A 23582-nucleotide genomic window follows, 5' to 3' on the forward strand; every position below is an offset into this window, starting at 1 on the left:
ACGAAACACAAACAATCGATCACAGACAAATAAATTAGTAATACAATCCGGGATGTCAGGAAGCCTTACCCACTCCCTGCATACCAACCCGGGCAGCTGGAGATCAAAGTTTTTGTGTTTGCATACATTTCTTGAAACAATTTGTGGTTAAACTCAGGCCACTGAGGGGATGCTGACACAGTCCAGGGCCTCTGCCATAGAAATAGGCACCAAGAAAACAGAGCTGTGCATTGCCTGCATCCATCTCCAGGTTGAGTGAATAGAGACTTTGGCATCTCCAGAATCAGAGGTGCACCTTTCCTTCCCCTAAATCAGCACCCTGCACAGGGAGGGCTAGGAGCACACGGGTGGCTTCAGAAGAGCCTTTCACAGGCAGAGTGGCCAAGCAAACACATTTCCTGCTCTAAACCCAGAGATCAGATATTCCCTATGGGGACCCAGAGGGCTAGACAGTCAGCAAGGATCTAAGAGGACTGTTTTTTGTCCCTGGTAGTCCTAGGCAGGAGAGCTGGACAACACCTTTTTTGTCCTCCTGTCCACTCCCCATGCCTCCAGGGCCAGTCCTTTTTTGAACTCTCTCAGACAGTAGCAAAGGGTGAACTTGAGTGATGGCAGTGGGAGTGATAGAGATGTCTGAATCATTACCTCTAACCTGCTTTGAGGCAGCTCCAAGAACTTTCAAGGTCCCACAAAACAAGGGAGAAAGATAGCAGTGAATGTTTGGGGATTTCAGCAACACCTTTCAAAGAGTCTCTCCCAAACCTGCCCAAAAGCAGTACTAATTGCCTCTTTTAAAACTATCCCAGTACAGAGAAAAACCAGCTACAGGACTGGGAGCATTTACACTGTGTGCAGATGACTCCAGCAAGGTGTTCCCTTCCTTGCAAATGTAAAAGCCAGCGGGCAAGGTAGCTTATGAGCCCATGGGAGCCCTGCATAACTCTATACCACCCTCAAGCACATCCTCCAGGGCTGCAGCACGCTCACAAAGTGCCCAGCCAGCTGTGCACACACAAGGAAGGGCGGTGAACAGCAGAGAAGACAAATAGGGGCACACAAACGAGTGACATAACTAAGTGACACACAGACTTGCAGCAGGAGATAAAAGGCCCGCGTAATCCCAAAGAGCAAATCGACCCACTGGGTGATGGAGACAAGGAAAAGGTATTGGAACCCCCTCTGAGGACTGCTCCGTGGCAGCAAGCACTAGACAACGCAGGGGCAGCGTGGGGCCAGGCTGCGCGGAGGCCACTGGCCCACCAGCGCCGGGTCGGCTACCGAGGCCTCGTCCTGCCGCCGGCTCGGCTGCCGAGCCTTTGTGCCAAAGCGGGGCCGGCCGCTCCGGCCTCGTGCCAAGCCCGGACGGGCCGCCGAGGCCTCGTGCTGAGGCCGGGGCAGGCACAGAGGCCTGGGGGCACGGGCCGCCCCGACCGGGAAGGCGGCAGCGGTGCGTCTGGGGCCCCGCAGCGCGGCCCGCCCGTGGGCGCCGGGGCCGGCGGCCCCCACCCGCGGCGCCGCGCCGCCGCCGCTCCGCGGGGCTGCCCCGGGCCGGCCCTGCCCGGCCGCGGCGCGACCCCCCGGCGCCGCCCGCCGACGCGGGGCCGGGGCGGCGGGGCGGGGAGCCCGCGGGGCCGGGGCGGCGGGGCGGGACCCCCCGCCCGCCGCGGCTCCGCCCGTGATGCCGCCGGGCCGTGTCCCCTCAGCCCATAAAACTGTAACTCGACGAGGGGAGAACAAAAGGCAGGAGCGGGAGCGGGAGGGAGGCGCGGGGGGAGGGCAGGCGGCCGCGGGGCGATAAAAGGCGCTGCGGGACCCCCCCGCCCCATGTCCGAGCGCGCCGCCGCCGGCCCCCGCCGCCGCGCTCCGCGCCGCCCGGCATGGCCCGGCCGCCGCTGCCCGCCGCCGCGCTGCTCGCCGCCGCCCTGCTGCACTGCGCGCCCGCCGCGCCCGCCCGCCGCCACAAGCCGGTGAGTCGCGGCGCGCCCCGCGGCGCCCTGCCCGCCGCCGCCGCGCCGGGGCACCCGCTCCGGCCGCTGCCCCCGCCGCCCCTCGCCTCTGGCACGGCGGCGCTCTCGCTGCGGCTGCCCCGAGGGGGCATCTCCCTCCGCCGGGGCCCCGCGAACTTCCCGGGGGCGCCGGCACGGGCGGCGGTGCGCTGCTGGGCAGCCGCGGCCCGCGCCCCGGCCGAGGCCCCGGGGTGCCCGCGCCCCGGCACCTTCGCCGCGGGCGGCGTTGCCCGCCTCGGGCGGGCGCGCACAGCGCCGCGGCACCGGGGCAGAGCGCGCAGCACGGGCGGTTCGGTGTGTCAGCGTAGGTTTGTGGATATGTTCCCTTTGGGGAGAGAGAGGGGGAACGGGAAGAACAAACTAGCAGGGCAGGGACCGGGACAATGAGGGTTTACAGAGGACAAGGGATCCCCCCTTCCTCTAAAGGTAGCAGAGCACTCACTGCCTGCTAATAATGCATCCCACATGCTGTGCTGGCAATTCACATGAAAGCGAGAAGTGTTACGGAGAGAGGAGGCTAAATGGACGAATAAAACGTGCAGGCAGGAGGGGAGCAGCAGGGCTTTCTTCCTGGACATGCCTGCCAGATCCTAGCACCTGGGATGGGGCTGCAAGCAGCAGGCACTGCTGCTGCCGGAGAAGAGCAGTGGTGTGTGAGAGATTTGGGGGACTGGAAAGACAGAGAGCTCCTTGTGCCGGGAATGTGTGCATGCGTAATTGGGTTATTATATACATGCACTTTGCTAGTGTGCCATAAAATAATGACAGAGTAAATGCTCAGTAGCAGCCCAAGGGGATTAGTTCAGGTTCTGTCGATGGTTTTATTATCGGCTCTGTCATCTGAGTACTTTCTAACTTGGCTGCTAAATCTGCCGTGGGCTGGGACTTGGCGTGGCCAGCCTTGGCCCCCAAAGCGCTTGTATTTTTCACAACAAAATGTCACTGCACTTAGCTCTACTGTGCCTCTGGAAGGTGGGGCCACGCGCTCACATAAGGTGCTCTGCACCCTAGTTACAATACCACTGTAGATTTCACCTATATCTAAATTTAGCAAGTGGTGGGCTGGGTGGCATGTAAAGAGGACAGAGCTCCAGCTGCACAGTGCTGGGGATTGCTGGGCTGGCAGGGTGCCTCACGCACTGCCAAATGCAAGCTGAAGAATCACTGTTCCTAGAGGGATTTGCAAAGCCTCTGGTTCTAGTCATGCTGCCAACATGGACCTGCATGTGATCCTGCAGGAAAGGGAGAGCCAGCCCTAGGTTTTCTTACCCTGTATGAACTTTGGTCTGGTCCAACTGAAACTTGCACTGTTCATGTCCGCCTGCCTGTGTCTGCAGCTGCCAATTGAATGCAGAGGTTGCTGAGGCTTATCTGTCTTGGCACTGCTCCTTCAACAGAGGGGAATATACCAAAATGCTGGAAGAGCGTAGTTAATGCAGGGACTGCAGTCTGCTCAGACTCCTGGTCCAGCCGATCCAAGACTGCACTCCCGAAGAAGGCCCCCTAGTTGGCAGTCTGCTGGCCAGATATGGTTTTTCTTCACTCCAGGCTAATGCTCTGAACCCTGACTGCTAATACTTTTCTCCTAGTTAGAGCAACTCTATGTGATGTCCTCACTGATATGTTCTATTCAGAGATATCTTGTGCCAGTGCATTTGACCAGCCATGTGGAGCTCATGGTTAAAAATCAAAGCATTTTACTCAGTCTCTCCAGAGATGCTGGCTGCACTGTGTTTGGGTTTGAAAGGGACCCATGCTTTCCCATCCTTGCAAAGGGCAGTTCTCTCCATTCCAGATAAATACTTCTTGGGGTATATGTTTCTGATCTGGTGTCAAGGCTTCTGAAGGTCATTCTGGTGCCTCTGAGGTGAACAGGGAACCCAGCATCACAGAACTTGCTCTCACATACAAGCATATAAGCTGACAATAATGAGCACCATTCCTCTCCCCACCAGGGTAAGCATGTCAGTGCCAAGTGGCTGAAGTGGGATTGTTGAGTTGACAGTGGCCCTTGGATTGCTGCTGCCCACATAACTGATTGCTCACTTGTACACGAGCTTTCTACCCTCTTTTTTAAGAGACCTCTGCCATGCCATCACATGTTCGTTTCTCCTGGCTATTTTTAGTCTCCCTGCACAAAGAGATGTTTCCATACGTCTAACTCCAGTTATTTTCCTTGCCGTGTACCTTTTGTTGCCAGGTGATAAATGAGATAGGAGCCAAGAGGCTGAGCAGGGAAGAGAGACCTACATGCTTACAGGCTAGAGGATGGTGACTTCCTCAAGTTCTGTGCTAGTAGATGGGGTGGGCAAGGACTGCAGTATACAGCACAGAGCACAGAGGGATGCTGGACCATGCCTGGTGCTATTAGGTGCTCCAGCAACAAATCACAACAGCATTAGCCTGGGGGATGGTGGGAGGGAATCAAGGGCTAAGATTAATTTTAAAGCCAGGCTACACAGAGGAAGTTACAGGAAGAGCTGGAGTTCTTTGGAGCAAAGCTCTTAGATCTCCTTCTACATTAACACCTAAATAAAAAAAGAGAAAACTGAGAGCAGAATACAGGCTGTCTCTAGGGTCCACTGTAAAACCTGAGAACAAAAGACCTGCAGTCCTCAGGGCAGTGCACATGCACACACTGAATTCCTGCATTACTTTTGGCTCCCCTGGGAAATCAAAGTCAGTCCATTTTGCTTGGAAACTATCTATCCACAGAGAAGTGGCATGCACCTTCCCAGCTGCCAGCATCATCCATCAGGAGCCCTATACTGCAGCTCTCTGAACCCAGCAGGTTCCCACCTGGAAGGCACTGTGCTGCCCTTCCCTGCTGGCTGAGAGAGGAGCTGGGGGGAAGCCAGTGGGGACTCACCTGCCTCGCTCAGGACACAGGCAGCTCTTGCAGGAAGAGTTTCATTTGCACTGTTTGGTTTGGCTATTTAAATACTGAAATGAGTGTTAAGGTAATTTTAGCCATGTTTATCCTTTGCTCCAGGAGAGACTTAAGATGCACGTAAGCAGTTATTCTGCAGCATGTTTGTTGTGTTTGTGCTTTCACGTACAACGCACCTGTGCACACCCTGCAGTGTGGCAGACTTGAGCACGCAGCCAACACGGAAGACTGGAAAGGGAGAAAAGAGAAGGGAGAGAAGCCCTTGGGGGAAGAGCTCCCACTGCACTTTGTTCGCTCCTCCCCCACATGCATCCTGCCTTACCACCATCACTCGGGCTCAACAGAGGCAGGGTGCACTAAGTCTGTTGCTTAAAAAGAAACTTGTATAAATTGTCTGGCAGAGATGAGGTGCTGTCAGCTCTTCCATACTAATCCCCAAGTACAGCAGACAAGTAAATGAAGGGCTCTTGGATGTTCTTACACTGGGGGCAGGCTTAGCCAGTGGCATGAATGGAAGCTCAGTCAGCACGTGGCTGTCGGGCAAAATTCTGCAGGGGTTTGCTGAGGGGCGCAGACACATTTTAGAGGTTCACTGAGATCCTGATGCAGATAAGACCCCCAGGGCAGACAGAAATAACACAGGATGACCAAACATCCTCCTCTTTGTGCAGAAGAGATTTGGGCAGAAGAGAGAAATCATCTCACAGTAAGGTCTCTGCCTGGACAAGAACAGCTGAGAAAGGTTATTTGTGCTCCAACAGTCCAAGAAGGGGATGGAAAGTGTAACAAGTAGAAACGTTCCTCTTAGATGTAGATCCTGCCTGATTCTGGAGGTGTGTGGAAATGCGAAGAGTAAGCACGAGCTGTCAGAGTGTTTTCAAGCTTTGGACGAGTTTCAGATTGGGTTTGGTTCAAGTTTCAAGATGTTTGAAGTGGAAGCATTCCTAGTGGGCTGTGAGCCCCACAGCCACCCTGAAGTGAGGAACAGATGGGACGAGGCATTCACAGGAGATTCCCTGGAGAACCCATGGGAGAGCTGTACTCTGTCCAAGACAGAGAGATCAAGTTTAGACTGAGCAGCAGTTTTCACACTGTTGCTGTATGTAGAGGCTGCTGGGCTTGTCAGCTTGGGTTTTCTGCTCATCCTGATCCTGCTGGGGCAGCATGTGCAAGCAGATTCACTGTTAGTTAGCTCAGCAATAGGACATATTCTTGCTCTTCATGGTGTCCTGCACTGAAAAGGCCACACAGGGGTGTGACCAATCTGTCTTTCAGGATAAAGCTGCTAAAGCTATTGCATATTGATAGCAAAGTTGAGCCACCTTAGTACAGTGCCTTTTTTTCTTCCTAACTTTCCAGCAGTCTGAGGGTCTTCACTGACTCTCCCCTGGCATCTGCTACAGAACCACCGCTGAAAATTAGACAAACCCCACAGACCAGAACCCTGGACCACAGCAGACCTCTCCAGGAGGTTGGGCAGGGGAAAGTGCTTGTCCTGTAGGTTTAGAGACCGCAGCCTGAACATCCAAGAAGGATATATTCCCTGAAGGGAGAACATCCCCCCACAGCTTTGGAGAGGACTGCACTATGCCAGGTAGCTGTACTCAGCGGATGTCCTGGCTGTTATCCTTGAGCTGGATGCTGACAGCTCATTGCTTACCTTAACCTGGATGTAAATACACAGTGAACAAAAAGCCTCAATCCCCTTCCTCCTCTGGCTGGAGTATGCTGCATCCCAGAGTGGCTTCTTGGTTTCAAGGGGATTTCTAAGTCATCAGATTAAGGGTTCTCAAAACCTTTACTTTCCCCGGGGGCATATCCGGGGGTTTGTTTGCTTTTTAAGTACTCCTGTTGCTGGCAAACTGTTGCGTGGGTGACACCAGCAGCTTGGTTGTGGTGCTGTTGATGGAATAAACTCACAAACTGTCACATAATTAAACTGTCTGATAATAAAAATAATTCCAGCAGTGTTTATTCATTTGCTTTCCCTTGTTACATCAGAGCCTAGGCCTTTTCATTCTGTCTGTGGCCATAAACATTTGCAGTCCACAATGCTTCATGTTCCACATTGCTTAGGAAAAACGAACATTTTCCTTTTTTTGTTGCCAATAACAACTACCACCAAATAATCCGGAAACAAACCGTCAAGGTTCATAGAGTAGGGGAAGTGAGTGAAAAGGAACATCCAACTGTGCATGCACCACCAAGCCCTGCAGTACCTCCCATTTAGCCTCATCTGGCCAAAGGCTGACCTTGGCCTTTGCATCCTCTCTGAGTGCAGTAGAACCAGATTGTAGCCCAGCAGGAGGGAGTCAGTGCTGTTGCAACAGCATTTTGTGTAAGAAAGAGTTCACAGTCAGAGAGAATGGAAGACTCTGCCCTGTTCAGGGTAGAGGTGGTGAGTAAGATCAGTAATCTGATGACTTTGTCTATACATTGTTTCCACTGAGCTTCCCATTTCCACTAATATTGCCTATTGGTTAGGAGCACGCTCAGTTCAGGGGTCCAACCACACCAAAATTGTATCATCTCTGCTCTGAAATATCAGCTGCAGCATTAGTACCTTCCAAGGTCAAGCAGTGCTGCACTTCTGGGATGTAACTTGTCCCCAGGTAACTCCCAGACTGGAGTGGAGCTAATTCCAGTCTTATTGCTATAACTAGAGGGTGTAGCCACACTTTGAAATCCAAACCTGCAAATCTATGCTGGGCTGAGAGCCAGAATGGCCAAACCAGGCACAACACTCTGGGCATCAGGAAAGCAGTGCTGATCTTAGGCAAGAATACTGCAATTTGTTAAGGGAGAAAGGGGTGCAGAGCCCCCATGGACCAAAGCCACAAAGGGCCATGGATGAGGTGATGAAACTTGTCTTGCGAATTGCAGAGGAGAGCATCCTATTACTCTCCTTCCCCACACATCAAGCTACGTGAAACAGTGCTCTGAGGTAAAATAATGCTTCAGTACTCTACTGGTCCTTCTGACTAGCCAAACAGGCAGCAAGTACCAGGGCCTCACCAAACACATTGAGTAACAGAAGGAGAAAGCAAGGAGAAATGGAAAACCAGCAGCAAAAGGGATGGGGAGGTGGGAGAAAAACCCATTAGCTCATCCCCTAGCAGAAGGGGAAGTAGCCCCTAGTGAAAGGGGAGGTATCAGAGACTGATGGGATTCATGTTGCAGTAGTAACTTGTCTGGTCATTCCCATCTGCCATGGAGTGGGGTTTCCCTTCATGTCCATGCTACAGGAGCAGGCCAAAGCCTGGTCATGGAGGTAATTAGGTGTGACACTGGAGATAGGTTTAAGTGCAGGGTAGGCAACAAAGGATGGACCCAGGCAGACAGGAGCACTGGGACTGCCAGCACCAGAGAGCAGCTTTGCTTTTGAGTCTTTTTATACACTGTATTGCTGATGCTCCATTGTAGCTGTGCTGCTCAGCTGCTTCTTCTCCTGGGAGGCTCTGGAGGGCAAGTGCTGCCCAGCACAATGAGGTTGAAGATGCTCCTGACTCCTAGGGATGGCTGAAACACTTCCTGAGGAGCCTGGCCAGTGTTCATCTGGCCCCAGCAGACCCAGAAGTGATGTCCGTTGTGTCACAGCACTTGAGAGCTGATAAAGCTTGAGGAAACCAAGTGAGCAGTCTGCATCTCTGCTGTGGTTTCTGCTTTCCCACCGGATTTTTCCTTTTTCTTCTGTTCCCCATCAGCCTTTTGGTCACAAGGCTGCTAGGGAGTGGTGCTCTCTTTGTGAAAAGAGATATTGCAAAGCCCAGACCTTCTCCTGCAGCTAAAAGCTGCCTGTTCCCAGGTACAGCAGCCATCTCTGACTGTAGGCTACACCATGAAGGGCAGTTTAAGTGGCTGCACACAGCCTTAGCCAGAAGCTCAGTGCCAGGCTCATGCATCCTGGGAAGGGTTCTCATGGGCTGGGTTACAGCAATGCTTCAGGTGTGAGGCTGGCAGATTTCCCCCAGGCTGGCCACAAGGGATTGCTGGCAGGTGAAACAGGCTCTCTTGCCTTGTCTGTCTGGTTCCCCTTCTCCCCTGTAAGTGCTTTCGCTATGCACTAACCCAGCTCTGCACTCAGCTGGTCTGAATATCTTCCCTGGATTGCAGGGACCTGCAATCTTTGATCTTTGGTAATCCTTCCCCCCCCCCAGTGTCAGGATGGGAGAAGTGGGGACACCCCGATGATTGCCCAGCAGCCAGTACCTTCCTCTGCCTCCCTTCACAGGTTTGCATTTACTTGTTTGAGCAGCAGCACAGTCCTAGTGCTGCTCCTGGGGGGAGGGCAGGTGAGGGGCTGCTGAGGAGCTGCCACCTGCTATGAGAGCAGTCAGGGCTTTAGACCACAGTTTGGCTCCAGAGAACAAAGCCAGATCTCTCCCACATCCCCCCACACATCCTGCAGAGAGGTGGCCTCAGCACTGGGTGGGTAGGATGCAACCCTAAGCAAGAGGACATGTTATCTAAGCCTTTGGAACTGACTGCAGCGAGGCGTGTCCTGCCAAGGAAACTGAAATCTCCAGTCTCACACGTCTCCAGAGCATTGTTTGGCAAGTGGTTTCTGCCTGTTATATTTCCCTTTGCCAGCTGTGCCTGCAGTGGCATTTTCCAGCCCTTTCCTGCCATCATGCTAATGCCAGTACAGTGACGACAGAGAGAGACGTGCTGCCCTACCAACTCTTTGTCCAGGGGCACAGCAAGTACAAGGGGTAGGCAGGCACTTCTAACCTCCTGACTCCACCCAGAGCCATTCACAGGGCCAGGGTCATGGCAGAACAGAGGTAGGCAGGAGCAGGGAGGGTCCTACCCAATGCAAAATGGGGTTTGGACATCTAAAAGTTGGGATTCATGCCAGTGGCCTCCAGTTCACTAAAGAGGAGAGACAAAACTTACCTTTCTTTTGTCCATGAAAATGGGCTCCGTCCAGGTAAGAAGGAAACAGCAATTTCTCCCCTCTCTGCCCCAGGCTCAGAGGAAGATGATGGTCCGAAACTTGTGCCAGTGTCCCCAGCTATGAATCCTGTAACAGGCCTTTCTAGGAGATCTGTCAGGCCCTACAGCAGCCTAAAGGGATGTTCCTGGCATAGCTGAGACAAAATCCAGGAGTGAGCTCATCTGGGTCAGCTCCAGCCCATTTGCCTACCTCAGCAATTCCTTGAGGGCTTTACAATCCGCCCAGCTCCATGGCAAGGGCTGCCCAGGGTCCATCTCCACTCCTGCTCCTCATGTGCATTGCTGTGGCTGGCCAGCATCTCCTGCTCCCGATAATCCAGACACATTCATTACCTGTTGTCCCTAGGTCCTGCTTCAGGTGGTGACAAATGGTCTTGGGATTCATGCCAGTGAGTGTGTAGTAAGGACCACAAAGCCCCTTCAAACTGGAGTTCAATGTAAAGCATCAGCAAGCCCAGCTGCCATTATGTGCTCAGCAGAGAGTCTCATCGGGGCTGAGAGCAAGATGCTGGCCAGGACATGAACCTTATCAACTCCTCCTGCCATTTGTCACTTGCAGCCATTAGCTGCCAGACCAGGCAGGGTGCCAGGCAGCTCTCAAAGAGCTCCTCTTAGAAACACAGGTATCTCCAACTTGGCAGGGCTCCAGTATTCACCAGGAGCAGTGTAGCAGACTCCCATTGGACAGGCCACTCCACACACCCTCCTTGTATTAAAGCATTAGACAAATTCTCAGTGCCACAGCTGGTGGGGTGGGTAAGCTTTTTACACGACATGTAAAGACAGGCTTTCTGTCTTTGGAGGGTAGATGGTGCAATTCCTGTGGTGCATGAAAGTGCATTGAGACACCCAAACTGGCTTGATGCAAGGCCTGGTTTCTGAGGCAAAGGCTAGCAGGAGGTGATAGGTGCCAAGTCACCGGGTGTCTGACTGGCTGGGAAGGACAAGCCAGCAGGCTGGAGTGGTGACAGAAATAAGAGCCAGATACCTAAAATGCACCTTACATGACCTGCCTGGTTCTTGTGTCCATCCACGCATTGCTCAAAGGCATAGGACCATTACAGAGATGGGAGCCTGATAGCGGAATTAATGCCAAGGGCTTCACACTTCATTCCTGCCTGCATGAATGGGCTCATTGTAGGGGAATAGAGTGACGGCAACATGCAGATTACACGGCAGCATGGCAGTGCTGGCATCATGCCAGCCCGACCTTCACATCCTTGGCAAGGCTGGAAGGAAAACTGGCCTGGATGATGGAGCCCTTTGCAGGGATAGGAAGGAGTCCCAGGTCATCTCTCTGGAGTCCTGCTGGATGGGAGCCTACCTGTCTGGATTGAGAGGTGTCATTCTGCATCCTGACTCCTCCTCGCGTTCAAGCACCTTTAAACTTTGCTGCACAGAATTAGGTGACAAATTCGGCACTTGGATATCTGTCTTGTGCAGCTTGGTTACTCAAGGGTCTACACACCCTCTCACGCTGCATGCCTCATGACAAATTGTGAATTTAGTTCAGCTCATGTATCATAGTAGTCCCATAGTGGCATCAAGTGGGAAGCCAGTACAAGCCAGTACATTGAGGCTATTTAGCACTAACTAATGCTTCCAAGAGGAACCCTGCCTTTTGAATTAAGTGTGGGACAGCCCAGGTGGTCCTATCCCCAAGTACAGGCAGAGTGAGGTGAGGGGACAGAGTCCTGCACACTCCCTTCTTGAGATTCAGTGATCTGAGACAGTGATAGGTGCTCCAGTGGAAAGTCACCACTGCCCTGTGACGCAGCTCTAAGCCAATCCCTAGATCCATGTGTCCTGCTTTCCAGCTTACATTGTGTCCTAGCCATACTGAGGGACTGTTCATCATGCCAGGACAGCAAGGGGATGACATGGGGGGTAGAACAGGGGGTTCAACTGTGCGCTGGGGGGATAATGGCTTTCTCCTATTAACATCTTCCCTACCCAGGGCCAGGGTGGAATAGGGGTTAAAAGGATGCAAGACAAAGGGGGGACTTTACTCCCTAGTGAGTTGTTTCTTTTTTGGAGGGTCTGGTTCTCATCCACAATTTGCAAAAGCATTTCCTGCCGGCCAGCTGCCAAGGAAGAGTGGACCAAAATAAACCAGTGCTCAGGGAATGCCCTAGCCTTACATACTGCCTCCCAGGTGTTCATCAGCCTGGGAGCAGCAGAGCCCAGGGAAGGGGCACCACCAGAGAGAGGGAATGGAGGGTCTTTGTGGGGAGCAGATGTGCCCCACAGCAGAGTGAGATGGCCCCAGAGAGATATGGAACTTACCACTGCAGGACTGATGTGGAGAGACATTTGCCACTCTACATGAGAGTTCCCATCTCAGACACTGAAGTATTGCCTCTTCTTTCCTCTTTCAGGATGTGTCTCGAAAACACCACACCTGGAAGGAACAGAGTCTCTGGCCTTCTTCCTTGGTGAACTCTAGGGGGACTGGTGTGCCCACCAAGGGCTTCTCCACGGGTGCAGAAGAGCAGGCAACAGGCTGGAACCCGCCCCGGTGTGGCGTGCCGGATCTCCCTACACTGTCGGACAGCAAGAACGGGCGGAACCGGCAGAAGCGGTTCGTCCTCTCAGGGGGACGCTGGGACAAGACTGATCTCACCTACAAGTAAGAGAGGCCCAAAAAGGGAATTAGACTGGTTTGGTTATCCCTCTTCAAAGCTCTCAGTACGAGGTTACCTGGAACACAGCATGCTGTGCTTCCCTGTGACGTGCCCAGAAAACCTAGAGGGCACCTTCAAATGCCACTGCACTAGCCTGGGGACAGGGGAGCCACACACCGATACATCGGCAGGGTCGTACCAGTGTCTCCAAATCTCCTCACACACTTATTGCCATAAGCACAGCTGCCCACTCACCCCCTGTCCAAACACAGTCTGAACAGCTGTCGCATTACCCCCAGCCAGCCCCACATCAATGCCACCCACCAGCAACCCACACACATATGTTCACTCCCAGCATCAACCCCTGATATATGCAGGACCTCACCTCCACTCTCACCCACTCTTGTTGCGTCTTGGCCCCCCACAGTCACCACTCTGGGAACTCACCTCACAGTTTATTTTAAAAAACCCTTTTTATTCTGCTGTTATTGACATTCCCATAAACACAGCTTCAGTGTAAAGTTTTGCCCAAATCACCCTACATATTTTCACACCTTGTAAATCTGCTGTACAAGCTTAAGGAAGGGTCGTCCTATGTTTCCCTAATTGCCCACATGGGCAAGAGTAGAAAAGTGAGCACACTTGTATGTTCTTTGATGACATTTCAATCATCTTGTATTTAATTAAGTGCAGGAGACTCTTTCCTCATAGCCTTGGGAGGCTATAGATAACAGAAAGGCTTTTTCCTTTGGTCAACAGTGTTAAAGAAAGAAACACAGCTGAGATGAACACACACCAACATTGTTAACTGAAGGGAATGAAAACTCTCTCTGCAGCAGCCCTTACCATCTGGTTATGTTACAGGAGTGCACAAGAGGCATTAGCTGCTCTGAGCAAGCCCAGGTCTCCAGGGACAAAAAAAAAAAAAAAAAAAAAAAAAGCCCTTACAGCAGAATTTTAGAAGGAAAAAAAATCACATCACACCATTTCCATGTACCTCTGTGGGCATGGACTCACAAGGGACAGACATGGGAAACGCTGCAGCACTTCAGAGAAGCACAGATCTTTCACAAAATTATCCAGAAATGTCCATTACAAGGTTTCCAGTGAAAAATGCTTAAAATTGCACAATGACAAGAAGGTAACAGCCCTGTCACAGTAGGGGCACTGATTTCTCACAGTCACTATCTAGTTGGGTCATAACAGAGATTGCAGCTCCATCCTTAAGAGACCACTAGATGAAATTATAAGTTGATACAAGAGCCACCAAAAGGCAGGGTGATCGGCACATTTTGCTGCAGATTCCTTCCTGCTGGGGAGGGACTCCACTGTTTTTGGAGATAGCAGAGAGGATTCAGTTCTCAGCATCACAATACCTGCTAATATGAGGAGCCACCTTTCCTTGGCAGCTTTGTGGGTCTCCTCAGCAGTGACAAAAACTGCAGTGCAGGTGGGCACAGTTACCTTCGCATCAGGCCAGGCCAATAGTGGCTGTTCAGAGGACTGATCTGAAGAACTCACCTCTGGGCCCACCAGCAAGAGGGTTTCAAAACTGACGCAATTTATCTGCTGCATGTGTTGCTTGGAAGAGGGTATCGGAGCAGCGCCTCTATGGGCTGGAGATTTTTCAGTGCTAACAGAGAATGCCTACCCTAATGCTACCGATCCTACATCTAGTGTCTTCATGACAGCAGTGCTTATCTTCATCCAGTGCCTGTTGCCTTTCAGAATTATCAGGTTCCCATGGCAACTCATAAAAGCTAAAGTGAGACAGACTATCGAGGAAGCTTTGAAAGTGTGGAGCGATGTGACCCCACTGACCTTCACCGAGGTGCAGGAGGGCCGGGCTGACATCATCATCGACTTCACGAGGTGAGCACAGTGGGCAGCGACATCTTTCCCAGCAGAGCAGCAGCCCTGCAAACAAGATCCCTAGGCTTTTACAAGAGGAGAATCAACTGTCAGCATATGATTTAGGCACTTAAATGGAGGCTCATGTTTCCACTTTCAGACTTAGGGTTTTCATCAGTTCAGGGCTGCCTGGTGAAACTGCACCAGTTCCCTGCAAGCTGTGCATAGTACCATTACTAATTTTTCATTAACTTTCCTGGTACGTTTATATTTCTCTGCCCTAAAGTTGTTTTCTTAAGTCTTGTCCTGACTTACCATCTTCAGGTTGTCAATCCTGTCCCTTGACTGAATGAGCTAAATGTCTGCCCCAAGACAAATACAGTTTCTTGGTTAAATGCATCTTGGCTCCTAGCCTAAAATTCACTTTCGGCAAAATAGGCAAAACTTCCCTCTGCTGCTGTTTGCACAAAGCTAATAAAGGCAGTGGAGACTGTCCAAGCAGTAATGAGATTTGCATTCTGCGTAGTTGCTTGTGCCTCCCTCAGCTCTCTGAAGTGGTCACATCTCTCATGTAAGGAAACACATGAGAGATATCAGTCAGCAGCAGGCTTGGCTTGAGTGAGGACCTGAGAATTTGGCCATGTTCTCTGCTGGCTGCCCCTCCACAGCCCCCTGCCATTCCGCTATGCTGACTTAATCTTGGCTCAGGCAGTCACTTCTTTAATTATTTAGGCCTTGCAGTCAGCCTTGTGCCGAAAGCTGAATTGGGGAGGAGAGAAACCTCCATGAGAAAAACATAAGAGCTCCCCAGGGCTTTCTGTGACTGAGTTCTGCCTCCTCAGTCCCCCAGTGCAGAACCAGAGGAGTAGCAATCTGAAAAACACAAAGCAATCAGGCCTGACTGTTGGGATGATCTTGCAACAGGAGTGAGAGCTGCTGTCCCCTCACAGTGGCTTCGCATCTCGGGCCGTATGATGCTGTTCATCTGAGGTACAACATTGTCTGAGATGCAATGTGTTTTCCCTCCAGGTACTGGCATGGAGATAACCTGCCTTTTGATGGTCCCGGAGGGATCCTGGCACATGCATTCTTCCCCAAGACCCATCGGGAGGGAGACGTCCATTTTGACTATGATGAGACCTGGACTATTGGGAACAACCTGGGTATGGTACTGTTTCAGAGAGAGCAGTGGACACTCCAGGATGGGTATCAGTGCACTTAGAAATGATTTAACTGTGGTGTGAACAGGGCCCCTGTAAAACTCAAAAGCAGCAGTCATTTTTGTGTGGTACGTGCCCCTCCCGCTGCTTGCAAACCCACTTGTATTCAGTCTTTCCTCATCACCTTCCAGCTGCAGAAAAGCCCATGTCCAGTACAACAACCGTGATTTCCCGGTGGGCCTATGTGGAGGGGAGCAAAAGGGGAACAGGAGAGACCACTCCTCTGTTCAGCCACACACCTGCCATACAGAAATTGCACCCAGCACTGGCAGGAACCATTAGAAATAAGAGTGGGAAGAGATGAAGGAAAACTGAGGCTCAGGCACCAGATGATGCAACCATCTTCCAAGAACAGCACAGCAGTCAGGCTTCAGTCCCAGTCCCTGCACACACTGTTCACTGCCTGCCTGTAAACTCTTTTCTCCTTGAACAAGTCCATAAAGGGAAACCACCCAGGCTTCAGTTCTGTCACTGTGGCCTGGGAATGCTCTGACTGTAAACAACAGCACACTGAATCAAAAATTACTTTTTTTTCCCCTCTCCTTCCCCTGCTAATAATAGATCCAGGCTGGTAGCTTTCTGCTTGGGCACTCAGGGCCTGGCGTCACAGTATCCCATGAGATACAGCAGTACTGCCTGGAAACACCTGGATCAGTGCCCAAAGCATCCACTTCTGCAAGACCCACCCAAATTCACTCAGGTTAATCCTTCCTCCTCCTTCCACGTTAATCTACAGGGAACAAGAAACAACCACAAAGCCTGAGAGAAACCCCTGCCCCTCTGGGGTTTCTCAAACTTTTCATCCATACCAATATTCAAGGCTCAGATAGGCCTCCCAATTACATTTCAGTGCCAATTCTATGCCAAGTCAGACCCTCTGCATGGGGCACAGGAATGTCACATCTCCAGCCCCCCTCATGCTGACTCAAAATAAGAATCATGAAGCACCTGACCTTTCTGACAGGCTGGCAGAAGCATTTCTGCCACTTAGGGAGGGGGAGGCTCTGCCAGCTTTCATGCTGTTGGGGCTATCTTTGCTGTTGAAGAATTTCTTAGGTTCTCCCACAAAGATAGTGTTGGAGGCAAAATGGGAACGGCTAAAATGCATGCCAGTTCCCATCAGAATCCAGCTCTATTCTGCAGCCTTCTCCTCCGCCTCCATGTCTTCCACAAATAAATGTAATAAAAGCTCTTTGCAGCTAATTGCCATTTAGTATGCTGAAAAGAGCTTTATAACATAAACGCATGTTAATCCTTGTCTCCGCACTCAGTGAGACAGGGAAATCCTTAGCCCCATTTTACAGAGGAAAGAGCAGAACTACAGGGAGGTATAAGGTGTGCCTTCGGGTCACCCCAGAGGCAGGCATGAAACAGGACTCCAAGGGGACTGACTACCTCCTGGGAACAGCTCTTTCAGGCGTGCTGTTGTTCAGCTCGCCCGGAGAATCTGCCAACACTGGAAAGCATCAAGTGAGGAGCCTGCCAAGTTAAACAGAAGTGTCTTGAAAGTTTGTAATAAATCACTGATGTAGAAATCCCACGTTCTCAGATGACCTAGATGTGGTCAATTTAATTGTTTCAGTGCCGTGGAAATTCATTGCTTCGATGTAAGGTTAACCAGCAGAGGAAAACAGGGGCTCACCTTCCTCTGGGCCCTTCCCAGGCGTTCCTCCCAACATGATCTCCCCAGTCTCTATACTGAGAAGTGACCTGCTTCCCTAGAGCCAGCAGGGAAATCCTGCTTGGAGCGACAAGATTAGCTGACTCACATTCCTGCCTTCCTCATCACTTGGGCTGCAGCTTGAAGGATTTCTGGTTGAAGCCAAGTGAAGGAATACGCTGGAACTTGTCAACAAACAGCCTCTGGCCTCTGCTCACAAGCTTTGCTGCTTATTATGCCTCTTTTCTAGCTTTCTCTAAAATTTAACAGCTTCAAAAAGGATCCACTGGAAGCTAAATAACATTTGCCAAATTACATATTTTTACATACTGAAATCCCCTTCTCCCCCCTCCTCATTTATAGATGTTTTCAGGTCATATATTCCTAAAATACAATCTCCCATACATCTGCTTGAGTTTGGTGAAGAAGCACCAGGCCTTGACTTTGGAGGAAATTTTATGGATTTATTTTTAAATGCCACCTTCTTGCTACAAGTCCTCACACAAGCAATAAATGAGCTCCCTCTGCTGTCTGTGTGGCAAGTCATTAGCAAATACTAATCTTAGTGTTCCTTCACTGATGCCCATCTCATGCAAGCAGGTAAAAGCATCTCCCATCTCTTCCCTTTTTAGGCACTGACCTCCTCCAAGTGGCTGCTCACGAGTTTGGCCATGTCCTGGGTCTGCAGCACACAACTGTCTCCAAGTCGCTGATGTCTCCTTTTTACATTTTCCGCTACCCACTCAGCCTGAGTGAGGATGATAAACAAGGTATCCAGTATCTCTACGGCAAACCCAAACTTGATCCTGACCTAACCCCAACCCAGCCAGCAGAGCCACCCCAGTCAGATCTTGAAACAAATGAGATCACCAACATGGAGGTGAGTGGGCAGCTTGCCTTTGTCATCTTCTAACACCATGATCACTTCGGCTTGTTCCCAAGCTAATGGCACTGTCCTCATCATGAGACTAGGAGCAAGCTTACATGTGGTTTTATGCCTGCTGAGCTCAGGCAGAACTGAGCTTGGGTATCCCATACATTCTGCCAGTCAGCCAGACCATGCCCAGGCCAGATCATACTGCTAGGTAGAGCTGGGATGTGCTGGGAGGGGATCTTCGGGCAGCACCTGTCCAATGAAAACCTGGCTAAAACCAGGACACCTGGTTTAGAGACCCATGGAGACATTTGCCTAGACTACTCCTGTAGTGAGCGCTGTAAACCACAGAAGATGGGGATCCTGCTGTTTAAACCTCCTTCCACCTAGTCATGCCTGCAATCTCTTCCTCCAAAAGTGTCACCATGGAATAGGCTGGATTTAAACAGAGTTTAGGAAAAGCCACTGCTGCGATAAACAGAGGGTGTCAGCAGCTTTTGCTGATGAGACACTGGCAGGATGCACTGCCTTTCTATGGACTCAGTGCTAGGGTGATCAGAGAGTTGGGGAGGAGAGGTCTGGACACAGGGATGTCCTGTCAGTTGAACCCAGACGGGCAAGGGGGGCTCCTGGGAGTCCAGATGCCTGACTAGGTTGTGCTTTGGCAGTCTGTGCAGCCTGACGCCTGCAACACAGATTTCGATGCCGTGTCCACCATCCGGGGGGAGCTGTTCTTCTTCAAGTCCCGCTTTGTGTGGCGATTGAGAGCTGGGAAACTGCAGGCCGGCTACCCAGCTCTGGCCTCTCGTCACTGGCAAGGGATCCCAAGCTCTGTGGATGCCACCTTCGAGGACCCTCTGGGCAATATCTGGTTTTTCCGAGGTAAGACCTGGATGCAGATCAGAGGGCTCAGAAATGTGTCTTCTTTATTGAGGAGTATTCAGGACCAAGGCAGGAGAAGCTGCCTTCTGAACACCAGTGATCCTTAGTATTTTTTTTCCTTCTCTATTTAAACATTTTAGCAGATATTGTGGGGAAAGAGAGAAGGAGGGGTCACTTTTATTTTAGACACAGCCAGGGTATTTTCTTCCTCTGAGAAAAGAACAGTTGGTTTCTTTGAGCCTCTACCCTAGCAATCCTGCTGGCAGTAGAGGACAAAGAAAATGCTTGCTCTCCCTTGGATATGGAAACAAGAGGAAGAAAAAGGCAGGTTCACTGCAATCCTTAGTCACCAAGAATTAGTGATCAGCTTAGGTATCACAACCAAGAGTGCTGGAAATCCACCTTCTTCCCAGAATTGGTATATTATTCCTATTTTCCCATCAGCATGGGTCTTGATCTCTCCTGTGCATGGTACATCCACCAAGTTACACCTGATTCCAGCCTATCTTGGTGAAATCGGTCAGACCTGAGCCTGGTCAGCTCCTCTTATAGCCCAGATCCTCTCTCATATGACAGGGTCCCGTTCCAGTTTAGAGCTGGTACAGAGCAGAGGCAGGCCCTGACCTGTACGATTGCTACAATAGTCTGGATTGCCATGGGGGCAACCCACCTGGTCTCTGGCTATCCTTCAACAGCACCTCCATCAGTCCAAGGACTTACGAGGACATACAGTTCAAAACACACATTCATGCTTTACAGGATGGATTTTCATGACCCTGTTGGTTTAGCTGTGGGAACAGAAATTTTTTCCTGCAACAGAGTCCTCTGCAAGGAGCAGATGAGCACTGGCCATTGTACCTCCAGCAGCCCCAGGTGGAGGAAAGCTGTACACCCAGCTGCCCTGGGAAGTACTGTGCAAAAAAGAGGCCCCAGACATAGTTTCACAGGTTGTCACAGCTCCTGAGCCTGTACCCCAGAGGTCCTGCTCAGGAGAGGGACACCATCTTTCCCACTCCTCAGGGGCCTGAACACATTACCCCAAGGCTGAATTAGCCTACAGGGAGCCTGTGTGCAGAGCCAAACAATCTCCAGCTGCTGCAGAGGTTAAAAACCAATCACTCATGGAGGAGCCAAACCTCCTCCTGGCCATTTCTGGAGCCCCAAACCAGCAGCAGTCCCTGTTTCAGTTTCACTGTTTTCTTGAATGCTCTTTCCCAGTGTAAATTTAATAGAGAGGATTACATAGGTACCTAGCTGCCCTGTGCATGCATGCCCCATCTGTACATTGTGGGGCCAAGTATCGGAAAATGCACCAAGTAGCTCTGCATGCAGCATTAATGCATAAGTAGATTACCTAGCACCTGACCTGCAGACAAGGATTTTACAGTGCTAAAATTGGCAGGCTCCTACCATGAGTTAAAATGAGATAAGGGAAAAGTATTACATACCGTAGGGTAATTACAGAGATTCCCATTTTAATCTGTTTCCAGACTCTCTTTGAGTTTGGCAACCTCTTCCTAGTTTATGTAGCTTGTTCCATTACAGTCACATGCCCCCCTTATGCCTATGCATGCCCACATATCTTCTCCTCTAAGAGCCGGGCTTGGATGGTAAGTGCAGGACCCTCCCACTCTATCATATGCACAGATTTTGCATACAAGGAATGTGCCCCCTCTCCAGTCAGAGCATGATGCATTTTTCTTCTTTCCTCCTACTCGGCAGCCCCAGGCTTCACAGCATAGGTGTCATAGGAATCAACCTTCACCCTGTCAATCTCACATTTTTTTTTTTTTTTTAATCAGCAATGGGTTTTGATCCTCCCTCAACATAGCCAGAGCAAACTCAAAGCTCAGGGCTTTGATCCATTATCCAAATGCCTATGTGAAAACCAAAACCAGATCCAGCTGACTGGAGCAACTCGAGAGAAACACGTCCTTCCACATGCACGCAAGGCTCTCCACAGTGAAAGGGCTAAGAGCAAACAGGCTGGGCAGCTGCACAGCTCAAATGCAAAGCCAGATCTTTTATTATAACTTCTACAAATAGAGAAAGACAGCTGCTAAAGCAGTCTTCCTCATCCCACCCACTGACACCCTCTGGGTTGGACAGAGGTGGAAGTTCAGCTCCTTGTGCTCCTAGGGCTTCAAGTGCCTGTTGGTGACAGTGTCTGTGACAGTGTTTGTGACAGTGGTGGAGTTTTTCCCCCTCTCATGAGCACTCTTCCCTGGTAGCTCTGCCAAGGCATCACCTACAGCTCCACAGCTCACTGCTGAGTTATCAAATACTAAAGAATTTCTGAGCTTTTTCTCCCTTTTCTGTCTCCTCAACAGACTCTCAGTACTGGATTTATGAGGGTGAAAGACGGGTTTCTGGCCCCACCCCAATCGTGGAGCTGGGCCTCCCTGCTTCCCCTGTCCAGGCAGCTTTAGTTTGGGGGGCAGAGAAGAACAAGATCTACATCTTCAGTGGAGGCAGCTACTGGCGCTTCAACCCTCATACCCGTCAGGTGGACAACATCTACCCTCGGACCATGGCCGACTGGCGCGGCATCCCTCAGGAGATTGATGCTGCTTTCCAGGATGAGTTTGGTCAGTGCCAGCAGGGACAAGGCCTGCTCTGGGGTGGGCTTTCAGGCTGACCTCACTTCCCAGCTGGAAAAGACGACTAGATTTAGATGCTCAGTAACAATGGACACTTTCCAGCCATTGCACACATTATACAACATATAGGGGGTTTTTCATTGAAGTAGCAAGCCTTATTATTTGCAAAAATTAGTTAAGTTAGGCATCTGATAGAGAGAATTCAAACTTTTCACAAAGAAACAGTCATGGAGTCCTACCCGGCTGCTACCCCTTCCAACAAAGGAAGGGATGAAATGCCACCAGAACCACTACATTTCAGCCTAGGCAGCTGTCATGAATGAGCAGGCTGCTGTCAGTATTAGCTGGTCCTCTCAGGAGTATCCCACGCTGAACACAGCATTGCAGCACCACAGAAACACTGGAGACAGCCAAGGTGCTTGGGATGACTGCTGAGTGACTCCCTCTCTCCTCCTAAAGGACGTGGTGGAATAGCTCACTGGTGCTTCAAGCAATGACCTGAATCCCAGAGAAATTTCCCTGCAGTAACAGATACTCTTTAGCAGGTCTTCACAAGCTCCCTGCCATTGGACCTATTCAGGTCCTAAACTCCCTCTGCCTTTCCAGGGCCCACTACACTGGTGCAGCATATTTAAAATCACCTGATACATAAAATAAAATCCTTCCTGTTTCTTCTTCTGTCAATACTAAAACAATAAGAAAGAACATTACAAGTCATAGATCTGGAAAAGGCTGAAGATGCTGCTAGATTCATTTTGCCTGAATCTAGGCTCTCTTGGCACTCCACATCCCATGCTGTGGTGCCTCAGCAAAACAAAAATGCTAGGAAAGAGCTCTAAGATGTGTGGGCCTTGTCTTTCCTGACCCTTTATCTCCCATCCACAGGTTTTGCCTACTTCCTGAGAGGTCAAGATTACTGGAAATTTGACCCAGTCCAGGTTAAAGTGCTCGACGGCTACCCACGCCAGATCAGCCAGGACTTCTTCAGTTGCACACCTTCCTCCAACTCCTTCAGATGAAGAGGGAGATTCTAATTTCCTCCACATTTCTCTCTCATCTCCCTTATCTCCAGCAGCCACACAGACACAGGGTTCCCACTGCCACTCCTGGCTTCATTTAAGGCTCAGCATCTGACACAAATGGTGTCTGTCACAACAAGTGACAAAGGCTGCTCCTCTCCAGTTTCAGCAGCCCCAGCTTCAGCTGCTATCAAAACAAAGTGTCCGGCATGTTCTCTACAGACAGAGCTGCCGCTAAACCCCTAATGGAGCTAGGCTCTTCCAACAATAGCATCCCAAAAGACCTTGAGCAAGCCTTGAATGGGATCAGGCTTTCCTAATTAACCCGGACCCTACCATGTTAAACTGATCTGGTGGTATTTCCTATGTTTACATTGCTCACAGCAGCATCCCATTTGCTGTTCCAGACGTTGGCCTCAGAAGAAGGATTCCACAGAGATGCCTTCCTCACCCTTAGCCAGGGAGTTTTAAGGACACTGACTGCCTATGGAGAAATTCCGACGTGTGGCTGTGTTGCCAGGGTCACTTCACTGCGGTTGCAATGGTGAACATTCGTACCCTGTCACAGCTCTACTCTTGGTTTTATGTTGCAACACTAGGATGTGCTAGAATTTTATACTGTTTTGTAAATAGACAACGTGCCTCTTTCCTTCCAAGATGCTAGGTTTCAGTGCTGGACACTGCCCTATTGCTCTATATGTTCTTATTAACTTAGGTCCCCGATATTAGGTTGCTCATTACTGCATTGATTGGTCGCGTATCAGTTGCTATTTCCAGCGGACAGGTCCATCTGGACACCATTCCGATAATGCACAAGCGTCATCTCTGCTGTTTGCACTTGCTACACAACATTATGCAAAAAAAACCCCAAATAACAACAACAAAGAATGGGTTGCAACTAGTCTCTTCCTTTCAAAGTTCCGACCCAGCCACAGTGCTCACCATTCCCCCTTCTCCCCGGGGAAGGGAATGAAGTCGGGCTTCGGGCTCCCGCGCCGCC

The 23582-nt window shown here is 50.8% G+C and overlaps 1 protein-coding gene across 1 annotated transcript; it reads left to right on the forward strand.

Moving 5' to 3' along the window:
• Positions 1 to 1889: 1889 nt before the first annotated feature.
• Positions 1890 to 23480, forward strand: MMP11 (matrix metallopeptidase 11; the record flags this gene model as incomplete). Its single annotated transcript, XM_062590367.1, has 8 exons — positions 1890 to 1967; positions 12231 to 12481; positions 14205 to 14348; positions 15357 to 15490; positions 17840 to 18087; positions 18750 to 18963; positions 21294 to 21551; positions 22449 to 23480. Coding segments are annotated over 8 exons (1461 nt in total), but the record flags the coding sequence as incomplete, so codon positions are not given.
• Between the last annotated feature and the right edge of the window lie 102 nt (positions 23481 to 23582).

Source organism: Rhea pennata, chromosome 17 (genome assembly GCF_028389875.1).
Source record: "Rhea pennata isolate bPtePen1 chromosome 17, bPtePen1.pri, whole genome shotgun sequence".
NCBI lineage: Eukaryota > Metazoa > Chordata > Aves > Rheiformes > Rheidae > Rhea > Rhea pennata.